We start from the raw sequence: 23,439 nt of genomic DNA, 5'->3' as shown, positions 1-23,439 counted from the left end.
AAATTCACATATCTTCTTTCCTTTTTTGACAGTTGAAACATTTAAAACTGGGGCAGCGAGGTGGCTCATCAGTTAAATATCTGACTCTGTTTTCCACTCAGGTCATGATCTCCTGGTTCGTGAGTTTGAGCCCCACATGGGGCTCTGTGCTGACAGCTCAGAGCCTGCTTGGGATTCTCTCTCCTTTTCTCTCTGCCCTTCCTCGACTCACACACCCATGATCTCTCAATAAATAAATAAATGAATTCGTGAATAAATAAATAAATAGTAAAATAAAAAAGGAACATTTAAAACTAATAACTCATCATGTTCCATGATAATATTTTCATATTTATTGTACCTAAATGCTCTGTTGCTGTGTTCATTCCTAACAGTGACAGTAATCCAAATGAACCTTGGTAGGCTGTCTTTAGGACTAAGCTCTTTTCAGGGCACTGAACAGAGGAGCTTCAGAGCTTCACTTGTTCCGTCGGTACACTGTTTGTCCTGCAGCCAACTCAGAATCTGTAATGGCCATCTGTGCCGGCAGTTAAAAAAGAGAGAAGGACACCTCTCTTTCAGAATAGGTGCCAAAGGAGCGAATCAGGTCTTTTAGACACGTTCCAAACAACTAGTCAGCAATGAACATAGTCTGCGTGAGGAAAGGAGTTCAGGGAATCCCCGGAAGGCCCCTCCACTACCATCCCCACCTCCTGTTGCTGCTTTCTCCACCCCCATCCCTACCCTCACCCCTACCCCTACCCCTACCTCCAAGCACCTACCAGTGGTTCCTGTAAACTCCATTTAGTTGGACGATGCTCAACATATTAGCTCCATAGATTATTTATTCTGATTAAGAGAAAGTTCTCTATCAAGTTCTGTGTCTTTGAACAGTATTGTCATTTTAAAAGTCCTTTATTTCAACCTGGTGTATTACATTGAGTTTGTTACACTTAATCGGCAAACCCAGTAAAGCTAAATATTTTCTAAGGATAACACAGATGTCATCATACCACACCTAGATTTTATTTTATATTATTAAAAATTACATTAACTAGTGTAAGTAAATGTACATTTTATAACTAAACTTATTTTTTATTTTTATAATATTTATATTATATATTCTTTTTACAATAAAACTTACAGATTTATATATCATAGAAAAGAATAAAACACCTCTCTTCCAAATAAAGTTTTATTTATATCATGGTAACCAGAACTACCTACAGACACTTATCTGTAAGTTCCTCATCAGCATGCAAAGTATTTTGGGAAAGATTCTCTGCATGAATGAGTAGGAAGCTTTTATCTAGACAGCATTATAAAGGTAGGGCATAATGTATTCTGATCATTGATGTGGACCCATTTTTTTTCTCCATAGAGAACTAAAAACAGATGTCATTTATTTAAAATTATGTCAAATCATAACATTTATTAACTCTTTATTTTTTGAAGGTCCTACCATATTTTAGAAAATATTTAAAGCAGATTGATGCATGTCAGAAATAAGCTACTATCAAAGCCTATTAAATGTTATTGCTTAAAACACTTAGTCTCTTTGCTTTAGTGCTTTGAATATCAGATCCTCAAATGTTTACCAAAATGTGCACTAAATGATTAGAGAGATTTTGGCAAAATTACTGTATTAATGACACAAAGGTGGGAAAACTTGCCCATATTTATGGAAAAGTGTTACTCTATGTGGAAACTGAGGCAGGGTACTTGGATTCTAGTCTCAGCTCTGCCAGTGTTCAGATTTCTTGTGGCCTTGATGGAAGTCAATTAGGATCACCAAGTCTTTTCTTCCTCAGTGGTGAATGGCATGAAACTTCCATCCCCACCCATTACACTGTGATGTTGCAATGATGAAATACAGTTGAATGTTTGAAAATGGTAAACGTAGATATAAAAGTATATATTCAGTACCTTTAATTTTGTTTTGTTACTATTTTACATATATTCTTACGAAACAGTCAAATAACTAGAAAGAAATCAGAGAGTAGTATAACCAACGCCTGTACCCAACACCCAACTTTAACATTGTAAAATGATGCCATATATGCTTCTGATCATTTTTGTGAAATAAATCATTACAGGTACAAGTTGTACCCTGTCATGGTTTCATTTTCTTTCCTCTTTCTTAGGATTTCCACATTGTTTTATAGATGAATTGTAGTAACTTGATCCTGTTCAGTTGAGACTTTCTACTCAATTTTTATAGTTCATACATCTAACAGTTTTACTCCGAGAATGAGTACATCCATTATGAGGACTTTTAAGAGAAGGGCAAGCCAATCACACAGATTTCCAGAAACACTGTATCTAGTCCTGGTCAAGAAAACCTATAATGAGACTCTATTTTTCTTATTTTGTTCCCATTCTAGATGTTAGTTGATGCCAAGCAAAAATAAAGAAGCTATTCTTTTAAGTGCATTTATATAGTAATAAAGATAGCTCACTGAAAATGTTTATTTTTCATCTGTTTTGGGGGATAGATAAACTAAGAACAGAAGCAATTTCATAACTTGATTAAAATTGCAATTGTAAGCAAATCTGGATGACAAATATGAATATTTAGCGTAATGGGAATAAGGTTAATATTTTAAAACAAGGTTGACAGGAGAAAAATTGTCTTAGTTTGCAAAAAGGAAATTTGTTTCTTTAAGTGAAAATTGAGGTCAGTAGGCCATAGCTTTCCTTGCTTCTCCGTGACTGAAATGAATTAAATAATGCAGCAGTAAAGCAGTACTGAGCGAACTAATGACAAAATTATACTGAAAGCTTGAGTAAAATCATTATATGTTAGCAACATGTATTTTGTATAAGAAAATATGAAATTTTAAATGCAATGTCCACCTGACTTCGATTGTCTTAGGATAGAAGAACTAATAAGTTCTTTTCTCTTGTGTTCATTAAAACCTCATGGTCCTGTCTGAAGAGCAAGGGTGATAACCACCATTTGGACATATTCCAGTTTGGGTTACGGCATTCTGTCTGCGTGTTGTGATTTCAGTGTGACTGGGTTATTGTGAAAGACTTGTTCTTTATACAATAAAAGCACTATCCACCTTGATATGCTCTGCAGAGGGAGCATTATTTTGCAGAAGGTGAACCTAATTCTGTATTGTTTACTCCTCTAGATTCTCTGAAGTGAAATAATGGCAGTAACTTTGCTAATCATGTACTGTGTCCTGGGCATTGTGATGCCCTGTATCCACTATCTAGTCCATAACAACCCTTTGAAGCCGACTTCGTTTTCACTATTTTATAGATGAGGAAAAACAGGCTCAGAATGGTTCTAGAACCTGACCAGATTGGCCAGGCCAGTAAGTGGCAGTTATTATATGCCAGCTCCATATTTTCAGTAGTGACATTTTCAGTAATATATTCAAATATATTAATATTTGATGTGATCTGGCCACCATATATGTGCTGAATCTTATGATTCGTGATCTTAAACATAAGTGGGCGTGGGAGCCCGCTTTAGTTGACAGAATGAACAGCACTTAAAGCCTGTTCTATGCATTTATATAAACTGAGACACACATACAGACCTCTATTTGGCTCTTTTGATTCAGCGTGAATGCTAACAGCTACTCTATGGAAAATGTGAGTGAAAAACACTAATGAGTATAAGGTATATTTTAATACATAATTATTTATTTACAAATGGGCATATGCTGCACAAAGTGTTACCCTATACATATTACATGTAACTTCACTTTGAAGAGTTTTATGTAAAGTGGACGTATTGACAAGATGTTCTGCATGATAACAAAATAACCATCTGACTCACAGAAACTGTTTAATCAGAGTGTGCTTTTTATTACAAGTCTTCATCCGTCAGTCCTTTGTGTCAAGTTATTTAATGTAACATGATCCAGGTTGCAGTGTTCTCAGTGGGTTGTAGATATTCATACTGGCTCTTTTTTCCAGTATCACAAAAGGCAGAAATACATTCTAGCATCTGAAAATACTCGTTTTATCCTATTACTCTTCGTTACATATTGGTTCTCAGAGCACAAGAAATGAAATCAGCACCTGGTGATCCTTCGAAGGAAATCCTTTGAACATAAGGGATTGCGATATCAATAAACTAAATTGAAAAGTATTAAATTTCTGATATGATACAGCCTCTCTGTGGACAGAGACCGAGGTGGTCTTAATGTTCCCTTTTTCTGTGCCCATATTATCAAAGTAACCTTTATACATGTTTCTCTCTGACGGTGACATTTACCCTTTGTTGCATTAACATGAAGTAACATGGATTGCATGTGTGAGTAGATTACTTTTAATTGCCGTGTAAAAATGATACGTACTTGAAACAAAAAGCATTGTTTCCAGCCCTAATTTTTTTTTTCCTCAAGTCCGTCCTGTCAAGCTGAAAGCATGAAAGTTATTTTCTGGCGGTGTGATTAGATTGGGCCTGGGCTCTCCAGCTGGCGGGCCTGTCTCTGACTGGCGGCGGCCTGTCCCCAGTGCTTGTCATTTCCTGACATGCCTGACAGGATGGGGACAGCCGCCCCAGACAGGTTCATTAGATGGTGTTTTCTACAGCTGGGCTAAAAATAAATAAATAAATAAAAAGTCTGTGCTTTGTCAAGGCCCAAGCTGTAGCGGCCCTCCTTGTTGGTTTAAGCCAGGGCCTTGTTTTGACAAATCTTGATCTGCGCGGTTTTTAGATTTTCTGACACATTTTTGTTTCCTTCCCCTTTGGCCTGCACTTTGTGCACCCTGCCTTGTTGCTGCTTCAGAATCCTAACATAGGCTTCCCAGGAGGAAAAAAAAAGAACCACAGGTATTGAGATCTTAAAAGGAAAAGTAGTGTAACGCTCTATAAAATAGCAATAATTTATTTCCACGGTGATCTGCACAATGATAGGAAAAACAATCTTGAGACTTGGGATAAGCCAATTACAAGAAAGGGTGAGAGTTTTTTCTAGTGCAGAAACATGCCATCTAGGTGAGAACATAGTATCATTACTAGCAGTCTACACTCTCAAATGCATTGCTCTTTAGAACTGCCAGAAATTTAAGCAATCTTCATTCTTGGGCTTTTAGGGAAGCCGACAGAGTTTTCCGCCTGTGCTGATAGGCTTTGATGGCAGAGAAATTACAGCAGATTACAGAATACCTGCTAATTAAAATTAGAAATAAATTCCAAAGTCAAATTTAGAAATGTTTTTCTTTGTCAACGATAGGGGCACTTTTAAGGTTAACTGGATTTGCCAAAAAGTCGTGTGCATTTGAAACGTACATGCACAACTGAGTCATAATTTATCATTTTTCTTCCCACATTTAAACTTTTAAAACTGTAGTGCTGGACAGGGAAAAAAACTAAATCTGTAGCCAAGAAACTATTCTTTCTGGGATGTATCTGTGATTAAAGAGTAGGTCTTGACTTCTTTACTTTATAAACTTGCTAGTCATAGTCTCTTTAGTAGTATGGTGGCTTCAGATCTTTGTTTTCCATTGGGAGAAACATTCGATCTTTCATTTTTAGCCAGTGGAACATACTCATGTAGAAAACATCATTTGACCGTATACGTTGACATACCTTATTGCTACTGTTAGCTATCTTTCCATTCACATGCAAGATACAAAATGCAATACTGTTTGTGTCTCATGTACTTTGTCATTGGTGTAATAAACAGTGTTGCTGAAAAAAAGCAAGCTCCTCATTCATAGAAATCTTAGCCCTTACCTTTCCTTTGTATTGTTAGTTTCTGCTGCTTTAGTTCCCCGTCTCTATGACAACTGTTTAAATTGGGATGGGCACCTGTCATCTGGAGCATTACCGAGAGAAAAGTGTTAGTGAGCACACAGTTCCCATAGATAGAGCATTTCAATATAATCCAATTTTAATTGAGCTCCAGAGACTTTGATGTGCTGCAGAAGGTTGGGAGGGAGCTATTCCAGGGAGAAATTAAAGCCGCCCAGCAAGGCTTCACTACTCCAGACTGTCACCATTTTAAGTAAGCATTAGCATCAGACTTAACCTGCCCCTATGGAACATCTCACTTCCTTCTGCAGCTTTCCACTGATTCATTTTGCCATATGTAAAAGCAAAGCACTTTCATCTTTTTATATATGTTTTTACACCCATTTAATTAGGCTTGAAAAGCTTGTACTGGACCTGAGATTCGTCTTCTGCTGTCTATTGGACTTTGCTTCAGTCATAAAAGAAAAAGAAGGTAGAGTAGGGATTAGTTTGAAATTGTCAGCTAGCATATATTAAACTTTCCATTTAATATTACTGTGTAAAACCCTATAATGGAGCTAAAAAGTTGAAGGTAGTATAATTTTTATTTAGCTTTGATTTACCATTGAATTTCATTTTAATGCCTAGATGCTTGTGTATTTATTAGAGGCTTGGATTTTTATTTCAAAATGCATTAAAATATCTTTTCCTCATCACATGAAAAATGCCTTTCAGGCAAAGCTAGTTTAAAGCATCTGAATGCTGGCACATCAGTCCTTCATGAAGAAAGCATGATTTTTTTTTAATGAGAAGGAAAATGAATATTTTTCCCCCTATATTCAAAGATCTTTTTAGGTATTTTGATGTATAAATGTTGACTATACATTAGGTATTTTATTTCTAATAAAATGACATAAAACCACAATGTAAATTAAAAGAATTAAACGAACACTAAATATAATGCTTGTGATGTCAAAAAACTTTAAGGTATGGTAAACTTAAGGAAGTTCTTACCTGTTTAGGACAGACCTGAGCTTTCTAATCTTACACATATTGGTATATTAAAAAAATAAATTAAAAATGCAGGGTGAGAACTTAAGTAAAATTACGACAGTCATTAGAAATTAGTTTAGTATCTGTACCATCATAGGTACATCTAGGTTTACTTGTACATTTACTGTAAAGCTAATCAAACTTAGGCGCCAGGGTCCTTTGGTCCACAGAGTCTGTGACGGATGTTTCTGAGAAGTGTGTAGTAGGCTCAGTTTACTCAAATGTTTTAAGAGATCTCAGAAGTAAACAACCTTAATGTCCAAGGCTCTAGTATTTGTTGTGATTTTCTTTTCTCATTCTAAGTTAAGTATCCATTTACATAACATATCTAATTTTTATTTCTAACTTTGTGTCCTTTTCCTTTAAAAAGGCATCCCAAATAATGTAAACTTATTCCATACTGTATTTACTTTATTGAATAAGTCCCCTCCCCCCTCTGCCCTCCTTCCCCCTCCCCGTCCCGCATTGGGTGGTACTTCCTTCCTTTTTTTTTTTTAAGATTATAAGCAATACTGCAATGAAGAATCTAGTACATACTTCATCTTGCACAGGATAAAGTCTAAGAAATGAAGTTACCGGGTCAAGGGTATGTGAAATTTTGATAGATAATGCCAAATTTTTCTCATTATAAGTTATACTAATTTATACTCCCACCAGCAATATAGTGAGTGACTGTTTTTCCCACAGCAAGTGCAGTATTATTAAACTTTTAGATTTTTGCCAATCTCCTAGATAAAAATAGCATGTCTGTATCTCCATATAGTTTTAAATCTTTTACAGGTAAAGGTAGTCATGTTTGTAATCAGCTAAGAGCTACTTGTACTATGTTTTCTGAGATTTATCTGTTTGACTTTTCGTAATGTTTATCTACTTATTTTTGAGAGAGAGAGAGAGCACACAAGCAAGTGGGGGAAGGGCAGAGAGAGCGTGAGACAGGATCCCACGCAGGCTCTGCACTGGAGCAAAGCCCGGCATGAGATTGCAGGGCTCGATCTCATGAACTGTGAGATCATGACCTGAGCTGAAATCAAGAGTCAGACGCTCAACTAAATGAGCCACCCAGGTGCCCATTTCGCTTCTTGAAGCAAAATTTTACTGTTGTCATATGTCTATAGGAGGGAATTATTGATAAATAGTGCAGTTTGTCTCAGGTATGTGTTTTTGTGTATTAGACATCATATAAACTTATAATAATAGTATGAAAATTATATACGTATGTGTTTATCTCTCCTCTTTACTCTATTTACCATCTAGATTAATTTGTTATTCCCTTATGGAATGTCATCCCAAATTTTAGTGGCACTAGTTATAAGAGTAAGAATCTTTTAAATTTACCCTCTTACCCAATAAGAACTTTTCTGCTATGCCATAAAAACAAAAATTGTTAACTGCCTGACATTATTTAACACATAATACAATTAGCTAAATATATTAATACATCATGGTATATTTACTATATAGAATTATATATTACAAGAACCACCTTCTTTGTAAATTAGTTTGCTACATGGATGTCTCTGGTTTACAGTTTTATTTCTTTACTCAGACGTGAATATTGGAGAAACCTTCAGTGGAGTTCCATAGAGCTACACACACTTAGTGTATTCCAGACATGATGCCAAGTTCCAGGGAAAACATTCAGTGTTAATATGGGTTAAGACTGAGACTTTTAAATAACCTCTATATCTGGAGAAAATAATATTGTTAAATTTACTTATATTATTAGTGAAAAGCAAAACTTTAATAAAAATTAGATATTTCACTGTGTTTATATGTTATTCACTGGCTGTCGTTTCTTTAATGTCGTCCAGTGTAGATAGGTTGATTGTTGTTGTTAATGCATTTTATTTGCATAAGTTCATGTTTATATGAGTGAAAATGAGCATAGTGATTGCTTTATGCAGAGTCTGAGCTGAACCTCTGACCTTTTTCCCAATACTCATCAGCCAGTAACCATAAACCTAGAATTTGGTGGAAAGCACCATTTACTCAGTCACTGGAGCCAAAAACTCTTGCAAAGATCGGATTTCTTTCATCTTTTTGTATTGGCATGAAGCGAAATGATCAACTCTGTCTCATAAATATGTTTACTCTTTTTCCTCTCTTCAGCAATTGTCTCAGATTAGACTTCCTTTACTTCCCACTGGCATAGTTCAAACTTCCAATTTAGCATCCTTCCAAATCCTTCTCACCACTTCTAGAACAGTCTTTCTAAAACGCAGAGTTAAAGCTACAACTATGCTCCTTTCAAGTGATCTTGGTGACATTACAGTCATCCTTAGAGCCACCATTTATTGGGAGCTAAGTTTAAAGTCACTTTCTCCATTAATACTTTCTGCAGTGAATGCTTTGGAGAGCCTTTTGCCTATAGAAAGGTGACCTCTGGTACTTATACTGGAGACACCTGTTAAACACAGTAACCTATTTAATGTTTTTGTTAAGCAACCCAGTAAAATAGAATTACTATACCACTCAATTCTGAAGGCTTTCTATAAGGAGAAAATATGTGCTGTGTAAAAGAAGGGGTCATCTTTGTCTTGTTCACTGGGGTATTTCCATCACCCAGCACAACAGTGAAACCTAGTAGGTGCTGACTAAATTGTTCTCTGATGAATAAATGATATGTGATGCTAACAGTCTTTGCCTGAGGTCAGAGTCCTTGCTCATTATGCTCAAATGAAACATATAAAAGGAAAATTCTCAGCAAAATAGCATTCTGATGCAAATAGCTTTACAATCAAAGAGTATAAAATAAACAGTAGAAACAAGTATAGTCTTAGAACATTATAGTCATAAGGAAGAAACTTTGGGGGAGGATGATACCCAACCCTAGAATTACCATTTCCATTGCCTTTACAAGTTAGGAGACTTCTAAAACCCCTTACTGCCCCCCATTACAAATATTTGTATGATGTTCATGTGCACTGAGCTGTTTACATTTAAACTGAGTTGTATTCCTTGAAGAGTAGTAATAATCCTATAATACAGAAAACTGAGAGCGGGAGTAGAAATACCACAGGAAGCTCAGTAGCTGAGATGTCTCTAGCTGAAGCAGTAAGAAAAAATTTTTAAAGATTAAACTTCAAACACAGCAGACAGAACACCCCAAGGCATCTGGTACAAACTCTTGGAACCGGCCAGAGTCAGCTGAAGCACTGGGAGATGCAGAAGCAGAGTTTGGATCAGAGAATGACGTACAGTGGAGACGGACCTGAGCCAAGGCCACAGCAGGACTTACTCTCAGACCCATTGATGGTTTCACGAAGGTCCTGGTGGGGAAGGAGCATGAGTTCATTTGTTCAACACACTGAGGTAGCATTCCTTTGTGCCAGCCTCTCCACCAGACACTGTCTGTGTTATTTCCCCTAATACAACAACCCAGTAAAGTGGAGATGATCACTCTTCTTTTATGTAAGTGGAAACTGTCTCCATTATGTTAAGGAACATTCTCAAGTAACACAGCTCTGACGTGGTTGCATCAGACTTCAGTCTGTCTGTCATCCTCTAAAATCCAAGTCCTTTCTGCACTGGTCTGGCATACAGATTTATAAAAAGTCATCATAGTCCACCAGACTAAGTGCTAATAAACTACACACGTTTTGGTACATACTGGTAGTGTAGCAAAATGTGTCGGGTGTGGTGGCAGATACACATGAAAATAACCTCCGATCTAAAGGACTTCCTGAATGTAAATTCCCTACATAAAGTAGGTTTCATTCTATAGCTGTTCTTTGAGAGACAGTGGTTCTTGGAGAGCTCCAGTTTTGGAAAAGAAAAACAAATCCTCATGAACCCCAGTGATCCACCTATGAGTCCCCGGGAGCACTCAGGTGTTCGGGAGAAAACACACTCTTAAGCTCTGCACTTGCATTTTATGAAAATAGCTTTTGGTTGCTAACTATCACTGAAAAAGAAGTCTTAAATTTTTTTAAGGTTTATTTTTGAGAGAGAGAAAGAGAGAGGGACAGGAGAGGGGCAGAGAGAGGGGGAGACACAGAATCCAAAGTAGGCTTCAGGCTCTGAGCTGTCAGCACAGAGCCTGATGCGGGGCTCGAACTCACAAATCACGAGATCATGACCTGAGCCAAAGTCAGATGCTTAACCGACTGAGCTACCCATGCACCCCCAAAAAAGAAGTCTTTAAACCTTGAAAAACAAATCATATTTACATTGTCTTTCTTGTCCCTGATGAGCCTGGTACCCACGTGACAGATGTTAAATGTCTTTTGAGGAAATACTTGTTTGAGTACTAAGCTTAATAGGACTTGATCAGGAAGACAAGGAATGAAAGCTATTCTAAAACATACATAAAGTATGGAAATGTTTAGTGTTTGCATATTTTTAAAAATTTTAATATATGTTTTTTAGAACTGTTTGGATTTAGAGATGCTTGAGCAGCAGTACAAGAATTTCGTGTGTGTGTGTGTGTGTGTGTGTGTGTGTGTGTGTGTGTGGTATTAGGCTTTTTCTTTTGTAAAAAACAGACATGAAGGTTACATCAGACAATAAGTTTGTATCAGAAAACTTTGAGCTGCAAGTAATACAAACCCTAATACCAGTAGTTTTATAGATATGTGTGTATTGTGTATGCATTATGAAATAGCAAGTCCTGAATTGCACTGGTCTCCGGGGTTGGTTGATTCGGCTGTTTCTATGTTTTCCAGAACTCAGGCTCACTTCCCGTCTCCATTCTGTCACCCTTGGTGTGTCCTCATTCTCACTTTCATAGCAGTGTGAGCTTTAACTTTTCCCCACACCCTTGTAAGCCCAGGAATATTCACAGGAAGGGGAGAGTTCCTCTTCCGTTGGTTTCCTCTTAAATATGAGGACACTTTCACAACTTGATCTACCCCATGGGACTGCCCATGGGGTGAGTGTGTCCTGACTCTGAAGGGCATGGAAGAGAAGTCAATAACCGAACACGATCAGGGTTCTGTTACCCAGGAAAGTGGAGGATGGGGGAAGCAGCAGGAGGTTCTGAGTTGGGGCAGTCAGAGGGTCTACTAGGGTTTCCTGTAGGGGAGCGTGGTAATGTACAAATGGGGGATTCTCATCAGGCCTTCTGAAAAACTAGACTTTCATCCAAGTTCCGTGACCCAGTTTTTTTTTTTAATGAACCTTCAACCACAGACACCCATTAACATTACAGCTCGAGTTATTCTGTATCTTTGTTTCTCCTTCTGCTACCACAAACTGACTCTAAATACACCTTTAATCTAGTCATTCAACAAATTATTTACTGAGCTTTACAGTGTGACAGGCACTGTGCCAAGCAGTAGAGATACAGTAATAAGCAGAAACAAATGGTCAAAGAGCAGGGGAGATTATGTTAATAAAATAAATAAGTTGGCAAAATTCTATTTGTGTTATGTGCTGTAAAGAGAACTTCTCTCATAGACGGTGTCATGAGAGCGTGTGATGGGGATGGGGGGGGTTACCTAGCAAGAGAGGTCAGTTGAAAAATGAAAAGGAAAATGAGCTCAAGGATGAGTAGAAATGAAGTACACAAATAGGGGATGGAAGATATTTCCAGAGAAGAAAGAGTATGTGCACTGGCCCTGTGACAGGAAACAACACGGTGTGGATGAGATACTGAAAGAAGGCCAGCGGGGCCGGAGCCAGGAGAGCAAAGTGGTACCAGATGCGTCTGGTGCAGGAGAGTGTTACATCCACCACTAGACCCATCTTTTTTGGTCTTGGCTTCTGCTTCCTCAGAGTTCCTGATGCTTATGATTTCTGGTGACTGCCTTCTCCGTCTTTTGGCTTCGTCCTGCCTTCCTGTTAGAGTTATCTCTGAACATCTCACATTCAAATCATTAAAGAGAGATTACTGCATGGTGGCAGCCAGGCAGCATTCATGATAACGTGGTCCTGATGGCCAGACAGGATTTTCACCGCCACTAGCGTGGCTGTCCGACTTAGGGAGCCTACTTTTATAGTGGGTGTCCATCCTGGTCCAGTCCACCATGGCCAGAGTTGTGGGGTCCCTGGTAACCAACATGGGAAAAATAGAACTTTTCAGGAAGGGGCACCTTCCGTGCCCTGTCCAATACATCATGAATTGGGAATCAACTCTGAACTATCTTGATATGACTCCTTTTTTAATTAACATAGACCATATAAATTATACCTTTTCTGCACATGTGTGTTAATACATATCAGTCAACAAAGGCATTTATAATTAATTACTATTAAATTATTGCTGTGTGCTCTGTGCTAAATATGAAAACTGCAGAGATGCACTGAGAATTTTTGCCCTCAGGGAGCCCAGGGGTTAGCAAAAGACACCAGCAAGTAAACTCATAACTGTAATAATGGTTTGCCAAGTGTCACAGGTGGGTCCAGGGTTCTCGGAGAGAACAACAGACTCTCCCAGTCCAGTCATTAATAGGACTTAACCAGAAGAACAAAATAGGGAGACATCAACTAGACAGAAGAAACACCATGTTCAAGGACACGGAAGCATGACAGAACATGACACATTTGGGAGCTGAAATGTGTTCAGGATGGTTAGGATTTTAAGAACTAGGCATAAAGCACATTGTGCCTAAATATGGGATTTGATACTACCATTAATAATAGCAGCTAACACTTATTAAATATCTACTGTGTTCCATAGGTTTATATGCTTTACATAAATAAACTCTATTTTGATAATTTAAAAACAAAAATGTTTAAATTAAAATTTAAAAAATTAATTTTTTTAAATAAAAATCTTTTAATGCAGTAAAAAGTTCCTCTCATAACCTCAATAGATCTCCAGTCAAAAGCCCCTCCCCTTTATGTCTAAGAATGACTGCAACTGCCCCATCTAATCTTGTATCATTTCTGATTGCACCTAAAACTTGACCATGAAATATTTGCAAAAAGGGAAGACAGTTTGAGATAACAATTAATAACAGTTAATAACAATTAACCCTCAAAGGATTACCTATTACCAAAAAGGTTCAAAGAAAAACCTGTAACCCAGAAATTCAAATGATCCCATATGGAAGAAAATAAAGCCAAAAACAGGAGATGTATACATATAACAAGTTTAACACTTGACATCATACGGAAAGGTACAAAGGAAGGTAACATAGTCAGTATGTAAATGAAAGTAAATTCTAGAAACCAAAAATAAGCTTCTTTCCAAGAGCGTAGAGTTCTCCCTCCCTCTACTGCATTCCTCCCCTTTGTGAACAGCCGAGGGATAAATACAAGATTTTAGAGGTTGCCAAATTTGAGAAAATGAGAAAATACAGCCAAATATATAATAGTTACACATGGGGACACTCATGAGTAGGACAAAAATGAAGGAACTTTGCCAATATCATTTTTTAATTTTGAGAATTTTACCCTAATTTTGACTGTGCATTTGAAGATGAAGTAGGCACAGAGGACTCCAGCTGCAAGTCAAAGTTTGCTTGTAAATTAAATTTTAAATATTTTCCTCAACAAAAATTGATTGAGCTTCCTCCGTGTGCTGGTTCTGTAAGGAATATGAGATAGACTACAACCTAGTCGCTACCCTCGAGAAGTCTCCAACTGTTACAGAATGTATGTAACAAAATAAGTGAATTTAAAAGTATTTGCCATAATGTGAGATACCGTTGGAAAGAATACAAATAAGACTCCTTTGAAAGAGTTCATGGTTTTCTAATAATGACTATGAAATAGCATTTGCATAGATTATTGGAACCACATCTCCACTGAAGTCACAGCCATGATTTTCAAGTGCAAATTTAATCATCTCACCTCTTTGTTTAACACAGACTGAAAGTTCAGACTCTAAACATGAATTACATGAATTTCCCCAGTTCTAGGTTCCCCACTTTCCTCCGCTTTATAATATATGTTCCAGATAGCCTGGAGCCATTCCCCAAGGCATGATTTTTACATACATGCTGTTCCTTCTGCTTGAAAGCCTCTTCTTTTCCCCTTTGCCCGCTATTTGTGATTCTCCAGCAGACTATGCACTCCTTGAGGTGAAGGATTCTATCCCTGTTGTTTGCCTTCAGCTCTTGGAGGTCAATCGGTAGATATTTGCTGAAGGAAAGTCACTGAAAATGAATAAAATTGATAAATCATGAGGACAGGCTTGGTAGAAAAGAGCTGGCCTATGTATAGATAGATAGGAAGATAGGATGGAAGAAGCCTTCTCAGAATTATCACTCCTGACAGTGAGAATGGTCACTGGTGTCCCAACGAGTGGGGCTTTCTCATTAGAGCTAGTTGTATGATTGCAGATAATTTCTAGAATACAAATTGTCACTAAGGAAACAGTAGCTGTGACTGTTAGTTTAGTAGAAGTTTATTTGCCATGGTCCAGCTTTTCTGCTCCCTTACTGGCAGTGCTGTGTGTGTGTGTGTGTGTGTGTGTGTCTGTGTGTATCTGTGTGTGCTAAGCAATAACTATAGTTTTAGGTTAACATTTGTTTAGTATTTCCTATGTGCATGCCCTGTACTAAGCATTTTTAAAAAGAGTCATTCTATTCAGTCCTCACGACCACCCTATGCAATATTATTTCCCTAAATCTTAAGAATTGAAACGTAGCTAACTTGCCTGAGGTCTCACAGCTAGTGAGCAAGAGAGGCAGACCCTAGGGTGACTTTAAATCAAGGATCTGCAGGTACATAAATTGATGAATTACAGCAAAGAAAAGCAAGGTTATTAAATAAAAAGCTCTCTATGGATGAACTGCCTAAGTTTTCCCAATTGGAAGACGTTTCTCGATCCTGCAGTTTTAATCCATATGTTGATAATGGCTGTGTTTATGAATCTATAACCTCAGAAGTATAGCAGTAATAGCATATATTGTTTCATTTTCATCGAGAATGTGTTTTCTGTAAATCCCCATTTTGCCAACTTGATTCCTTGAGCACTTTTGTTTGGTTCATAGGCCATTTGCAGTTTCCTTAATTTTTAATTTCATATTACTCAATTATTTGTTTCATCAGGATTAAGTATTTTCCATGAAAATTTTCTAAGATTTGATCCAGTGATCAATTTTTCAGTCTATAATAGATTTTACTGATTATGGTGCCTGCCCTTGACCATTAAATTCTTAATTCATTATTAATAGGACAAAAGGCCAAAGTGAGACTTGTCCATCACCTCTTTGAGGATTTCCTTATTGTGCAAGGCTGGTCTATTGCAACTGTTCCCTAACTTTTTGTTTTTTACCTAATCTGCAAAAAACAATTTAATAAAACTATAAACCACCCACTATTGTATGTCAACCATACTTCAGTATAGAAAAGAAACTATTCACCACCCTGCACATGTTTAAGTTTACATCTAAAATTTTTCTTAAGTTCAAATATTTTTAAAAGATACAACCTCCAGCATGTCCTAAATATTGATAGTTTAAAGTAAAATTGTTATATCACTCTTCCGTGAGAGGCACATATATACTAAATGACTTCCAAAGGCCAAAGAAGCCATAAGACTGAGAAAAAATACCAATAAGTCCAGCTTGATGAGAAATGTTTATTAAGGAGACTTGACCGAGACTTAACTGTCCTGGGCAGCTGCAAGAGGAGTAGATGTCCGGCCACCCCACGTCCCTATACGGCCTGCTCTTCCAGCCATGGGGGCTGGGAGTACACGGCACGGCACCACCAGGAGGAGAATGTTTAAGAGTAGATGTGTGCGTCATACATACCCCTATCTCCGGGGCAGAGCAAGAATGTTATGCCCCTGAGAGTAGACTGCAGGGGGTGGTTAAACAAAAAGAAGGAGTGTGGCTGGGGCTGTGTTCATGAAGTTCCTGGTCACAGAATGGTCATCTTGGAGGATTTCTTCAAGATGGTTCCTCTGGTTCACACAGTCACTTTGCAGATGTTTGCAGTAGGATCAACTATATCCATTAGAATAGTGATTTGATTTCTGTCATCAGCCATTTTAAATCTTTTATCAAATGGACCTTTTATGTAATTCTTCTTTCTCTTTGAATTAGTATTTCCATTTGATTCCCTCCCCAAAATTTACCTAATCTAAAATATCTTCTTTTTTTTTTAAGGTTTATTTAATTTTCAGAGACAGAGATCGCATGCATGTACGTTGGGGGTAGGGGCAGAGAGAAAGAGGGAGACACAGAATCTGAAGCAGGCTCAAGGCTCTGAGCTGTCAGCACAGAGCCCAACACATGGCTCAAACCCACAAACCGTGAGATCATGACCTGAGCCGAAGTATGACGCTCAACCAACTGAGCCACCCAGGTGCCCCATACCATTCTTGAAAGTCTTTTATTGATCACTATATTATGCTAATCTGTAAAAAATGTATACACTTGTGAATTAAAGTTTTAATTTTTTTAATTCCTAAAACTATAAAATTTTCAGTATTTAACACTTTTATTCTGGGATAAATTATTATTATAAATAACAGCATCAGCTTACACTCATACATGAACATAAATATAATATAAACTTTGAAAAATAATTATTAAACAAAAAATTAAAATGCTGTTGGAAATTCATCTCTTAATGAGGTGAATGGTTAATATATCCATGTATGAATATTGCAGGGACAATACAAGGATCAATATTGCAGCTACTCCTAGTTTTCCTTTTTGTAGATATGTTGAAAAATCTTGTTCACGGAAATCAGTAGGGTGTGTTGAAGTCTTATTATAGCAATATTATAATTTTGTGCCACTTCTAAGTTGTATGCTAAAAATCACTCAGTGATCTAAAATCAACAAGGTTTTTAATGTTTCTTATTTATTTTTGAGAGAGAAAGAGAGTCAGTATGAGCAGGGGAGGGTCAGAGAGAGAGGGAGACACAGAATCGGAAGCAGGCTCCAGCCTCTGAACTAGCTATCAGCACAGAGCCCAGCGTGGGGCTTGAACCCACAAACTGTGAGATCATGACCTGAGCCGAAGCCAGACGCTTAACTGACTGAGCCACCCAGGTGCCCCTAAAATCAACAGTTATTTTAAATTATGTCTCCATAGTCAGCTCAATTAGATCCAACTTCAATCTTTGAATGTAAAAAATTGAGAAACCATCTGAGTTGCAAAAGGATTTTTTTAATCTACTCATTGTAGATATACACTTTTGCAAATCCCCATTAATATTTATAATTATCTCATATTTGAGGTTCCTACCCCCTCAACAGGTCTTATTACCCCAGGCAATAATACACCATAAAGAGTCCCCCTCCCCAACTTTTTTATTTTTTTTTAATAGAAAGGGAAAGACATGAGAAAGAGAAGACATACTTCTGTCATGGGTTCAGTCTTGCCTAGATAGATTTTAAGAAGTTGAGGATCTGGACTTTTATTCTGTTAAATTATGTGTGTCTAACTTATCTCTCAGAAGGTTATTCCGTTGCTCATTTAGAAGAGGCTATTCCATTGTGTTTCTGTTTTGGTCCTTTCATGCACATCTAATTATTTATTACATCTTACACTTCTCCATGGCTTCAGTCAGGAAATAGCATCACCAAGACATTGTGGTGAGAACAGGGAGGAGAGAGTGGCAAACGTCTGGCTGTCTTTGCCACTCCCTGCATGCTCACCCCTGTGTCCCACAACAGCAGTTATGAGTCGGAGCTTGCACAGGGTCATTTTAGAACCCGGGCTTCTTCCATCTTGTGGTTTGGCTTTCCTTCTAGGCCTTAGAATTCTCTCCATTCATCTGGCGGATTGGAAAAGAATACACACCATCACGTATAAATGTAAACCTGAAACTACTTTTGAACTATTCCATCTTGAATATGTTTGTTATATCCCAAATCATTGAACATTTATGCAGAATTATTAAAACAATGAGGATTTGTAACTTTACATTGTATTAGACCCCTTTAATTAAACTGTACGAGCTACAAGTGCAAGTCAGTTAGATAGGACGACCTCACAAACACTGAAAAGGGCATATCCATCCAGCCTTCTGCAACATTTTCATCAATTCTTAACAGAAATTATAACCTGCAGCAAAACTCAGATTTTTCATAATCAAAGAAAAAAGTGTTCGTAATGCTTGTTCTGACGTAGGTGTTAGGTGATTTTGAGATCAGCCAAGCTATCACTAAACAAGTACTTTTTAGGTTGCACTATATTTGCTGCCTTAAAAAGGGAAAAAGAAGATAAAACAGATTTGACAGCCCTAGACATGCTTCTGACAACATATACGTGTCTGATTCACATGAGTGCACGGCAACCCTCGTTTTCGTCAACAGGACCATCAAATAATCTGTGTTAAGCACACATCTGGGTGAAGTGCTTTACAAGGGGTCTCTATTACATTTGCTTTATATTGCTTCCTGAGTGTTCCAGTTCATAAGAGAGGGGGGCAGACCTCAGGGATGAGGCCAGACTGGAGTCTGTCTTTCTTCTGGGTACTAGACAGTTGGCTCAAAGTACTTCAACGGTCTACTTACAATCACAAAGTTCCATAAGATTTGGCATCAAGATGCTTTAATATTCTTGTTTATGACCTACATGATGTCATAAAAATTATGTTTATTCAATTTTCAGAAAACAAAACTGAATTGGGGCACTTGATTAGATTTCCTAGTATATTAAATAATTTGGAGAAGCAGGCAGGGACAAACCAGATGCTCTAGGAAGGTTGACTTAAGATAGAAAACAAAGCCACAAACGTCAAACATAGATAAAAATATATACAGGTATAGAAAACTATCTTGAGTTTTAATGAAAAATGAGCTTAAAGAGTTATTATGGAAGGTCCTGAAACTCACAGAACATTATGTAACTAGTAAAGGTATAAATAAAATATAGTCCGTTTTATAGTATCAAGTCATGTATCAGACCTGGGCTTAAGGCCCAGGTTTTTATAGAAACATGTCATGAACTCAATATTTAACCAACTATAATGATATAATGATAATACTTAACATTTATGAAACACATACAGATTGATTAAACTCCTAACCACTTGCCTGAAGTAATATCCTAACCGGCCTCACAACCTTCCACCGCAGCCTCCGCCGACTGCGCGGCAGGTGAGGGAAAATCTCACAAGGGTCCCCTCTGCTAATTTTGGGGGCTTTCTCATTGCCCATGAGCTAGAGTCTAAGGATGCCTATGGCAATCTCAAAACTTATCTGAATACTAGTGTTAAATTTCAACGGTTCACCATTTTTTACATTTTATTTTCCATCCTGTCTGTTATTAACTTCATTACAAAACAATGTTCAGTTACTTACCAGAAATAAAATTGATGCTCAAGAAGGGTTCCAAATGATATTCCGTGACACACCTCAGTATACATTTTGTTTAAGTGAGAGATGTTAGGTTTGAAAGTCAAAATACTGTAGCCTGATGATGTTGCCTAACCCCTCTAGAGTGAAAGACTCCTTTCTGTGGGCGGCATGGCCTTTCAGGATGAGGTTTAGCTGAGTCTAGATTTTCCCAAAGGTGAAAAATCAGACGACCACAGAGAAACCATTTGTTCTAGTTAGTTTTTTCTGATCTTGAATCAAAAGTCAGGAGAGATGTCATAAAAATTATGTGACAGTGGTAGGCTCCACTATTAAGATAGTAAATCTGAGAAGTCTGAAGGCCCAACTAGAGAGCTTTTTCCAGGTCAGCCAAGGAGTCGAAAATGCACACACTTTGTAAGATTTCTCTGTAGCTCTGCCCATATGCGTTATCTCTGTCTGTCTGTCTTGGTGATTTATTCAGTGGACCATGTATGCAGCACATATGCACCAGGCACTGTTGGAGGCACCGTGTGTTGAGCAGTAGATAAGACAGACACAGTCCTGTGTTTATGGAACTTTCACGTTACTGGGGGAGGACAGAGGAAAAAACAAACAAGAAAATAAGTAAGAGCCGTGCACAGAATTAAAATAAAGTGCTATAATAGAAGTGACATTGGAGGTTAGTACCTGGGGATTCTACATTGGATGCCAGGAAAGGCATGTCACAAGAGGGGATATAAAAATTTTTGAAATAAAATATTTTAGGAGAGTTTCATTCTATATGCCCTCTTCAAGGAAATGAGAAGAAGGGAAAGCAGGAGGTTGTTTGCTATTAAAAAAGAAGAAGAAGGACTCTCGGCCCTATAGGGTTTCCCTGGAAGGAACTTATAACCAGTTTCAAGCACTGTCTTTTTTCAGTCCATCTTTAGGGATTTCAAAAGCTTAAATATAACATAGGTTACTGTAAAGTAATTAGGAGGGTTTTTTTTTTTTATAAAGTTGCAAGTAGTTATGTTTATATAAATAATTTTCCTTCCCACAGTACCTTTGGTACGAGCCATACACTTATTCAGATGATACTGTCCTTGCTCAAAATAGCTTTGGACCTTTGGATCTGTCTTTTGGAATTTGCTTCCTGAGCTGTTTACTAGCTACTAGCAAAATAACTTTTAGTCTCTGTCTCCTTTTACTCCTTGCCTCCAGGCTTTACTGGGTTCCTCTGATTGTCTCAGTTTCCTTTTTTCTTGCTCCTGAGGGTCCCTGAGGACTGTCACAGCCCCAGCCTGGAGCAAAGAAAGGAGTGGTGGTGGGAGGACCGACTGAGATTGTCTGAGTCTGGATCCAGCTGGAGAGAAACACCACATAGCAACTTCAACAGGGAAAGTGTAATGTGAATAATTATAATCTAAACTATCACAGGAGATCAGAGTAACAAGGGAATGATTAATAAGAAATAAAAGAAGCTCTACAGGATGTAAGAATAGGCTTGGAAAGGGGCGGCCCTTACTCTTAGAGCCCCCCTGGGCCTCACTGGGGAGGGCGTGCCTATAGCTCCGCGGGGGGGGGGGGGGGGGGGGGGGGGGGGGGGGGGGGGGGGGGGGGGGGGGGGGGGGGGGGGGGGGGGGGGGGGGGGAGAAGTCACCCTGCTGGGGGTAACTGGAGCTCTGTCCTCTGGAACTTGCAGAAATCCACCCTCTAGAGAGCTGGTGAAACTGTTCAGGGGAGAGGTCCTCACCAGAAGCAACTCTACTGCAATACTGCTGGGGGCAGGGAGAGGTACTGGAAAAAACTGCGAGTCACTGGGTCCTGGTGGCCATCACACCCCGCAGGAGCCGGCCCTGGAGAAGCCCCAGTGACACTGGGTCCTCCTGCCTGCAGGGAAGTGTCCTTTCCCGGCAAAGCTTCAGCATGCATGCAGGTTAACAAAGCAAAAATAAAGGGTACGGATTCATGGTCACTGAACAAGCAGTTAAGCCTGAATTTGGAGCTGGAAGACAATCAAGTGATAGCTGGCAAAGTTGGTGAGACAGTCTTACAAAGAGCACTTACAAAGAGTCCGACTAACTCTTGTGTGTTTGTGAATGACCTGCTTGCTGTAAGTGAAATAATGGAAAAGAATATTTGATCAAACAGCCACTGCAGCATTCCCAAAGAGAAAAATAAGTTAAACAGGAGTGTGTATGTGTGTGTGTCTGTCTGTCCATCTGTCTCTTGGTCTCCATCCCCCTGGCCTAACAGTTTTCATATAGGGGCGCAACACAGCTTTCACGAAAAGGTCTCTCCTTTGTTATGAGATTATATGCATTGTACTGTTTGGGGTTTGCAAGCGGCCTTAATAGTTTTAATGTTAGTGAAGTAATGGTTATGTGGAAGATAGTTTTTGTTGTTTCGGCTGTTTTACTTCTGAAATTTTTCTTATTTGACACAAAAGTTATCACATTAAAAAAAAAATTACACTGGTCTATGAAATTCAAATCTGGGGAACAGAATGTATTAATGTAAATTGTGGCAAGTCACTATAACCCTTTTGTGAAATGTATAGTTTTACATTTAGAAACCAAAACACAGTTGTCACTTTATGCTCTACAGTAACGACATAGGAACTTATAAACAGAATGTAGATAATAGCCCAGGCCATGTACTTAAGGTTCATTGTCTCTGCTTAAACTAACCAGGAATAGTATTATTATCACTGTTTTTCAGATGATGAAAGTCAGATGGAGTCAAAAACTTTTTCCAAGGTCCTCTAACTGCTGTATAACACAGCCAAGATTTGAATAGGAGTCTGACTGGCTCCAAAATGTTTTAGGATTTAAATAGATGTCTGACTGCTTCCAAGAACCATCTAGCATCTAGGGAAAGACAAAACTGAATTAAGGAGTTAGAAAAAATAGAATTTTCAAAAATAAAAAACCAAAGTATCATATATATTTTTCCCTAGAGAAAGGAAATGTAAAAAGGGAATTTATAACTTGCTTTTAAAGCTTAAGGAATACCATGCATGTAGAATTCAACTAGTTTTTATTTCACCAGATCAAATTTAAATGTAGTAGGTTGTACGGAGTATACTAGTGCAAACAGAAATGTATTTTGTATTGTTAATATACATTGGTGTATCAGGAGGGGATGTGTTTGTTGCAGATTTGCCTATAGAGCTGTATCAAAAAGGACTTACTGTGTCACGGAACAGGAAGTGTAGGTGTGGTGGTGACTGAAGCTGTTTCACTAACTCAACATTAGGTCCGACCTCACTGTAATTTCCTTGGTCTTGCTCTCCTGGTTATACAAATGCTGCTACATTTTCTGCCATTACTTCTTCATTCAAGGAAGAAGAAAAAAAGAGTAGGTCAGCTACATCTAACTCGTTTTATCAGCTTTTCTGAAACATCCCCAGCTGACTTTGGTTTTGCTCTCATTAGCCAGTTCTGGGCTCACCCCTACTTTCAAGGGACTTTGCAAAAGCGAGGAATAACTGTGCCATGAGAGGTCAGCCAGATTGGCCCCAGGACCAAATTCAGGTCATCCCTATTGTTATAAATAAAGTTTTATTGG

General features: G+C 38.1%; 1 protein-coding gene across 1 annotated transcript in view; it reads left to right on the top strand.

The window, feature by feature from the left end:
* The window catches only part of NBEA (neurobeachin), a 655,079-nt gene that overhangs the window by 511,077 nt on the left and 120,563 nt on the right, over nt 1–23,439 (top strand). Inside the window, exons 46-47 of the mRNA XM_029938475.1 lie at nt 21,143–21,272; nt 21,587–21,982. Coding sequence (XP_029794335.1) covers nt 21,143–21,272; nt 21,587–21,982 — 526 coding nt within the window. The remainder of the gene's footprint in view (nt 1–21,142; nt 21,273–21,586; nt 21,983–23,439) is intronic.

Source organism: Suricata suricatta, chromosome 4, assembly GCF_006229205.1.
Source record: "Suricata suricatta isolate VVHF042 chromosome 4, meerkat_22Aug2017_6uvM2_HiC, whole genome shotgun sequence".
Lineage (NCBI taxonomy): Eukaryota > Metazoa > Chordata > Mammalia > Carnivora > Herpestidae > Suricata > Suricata suricatta.
This window is presented reverse-complemented; position numbering and strand designations above follow the sequence as displayed.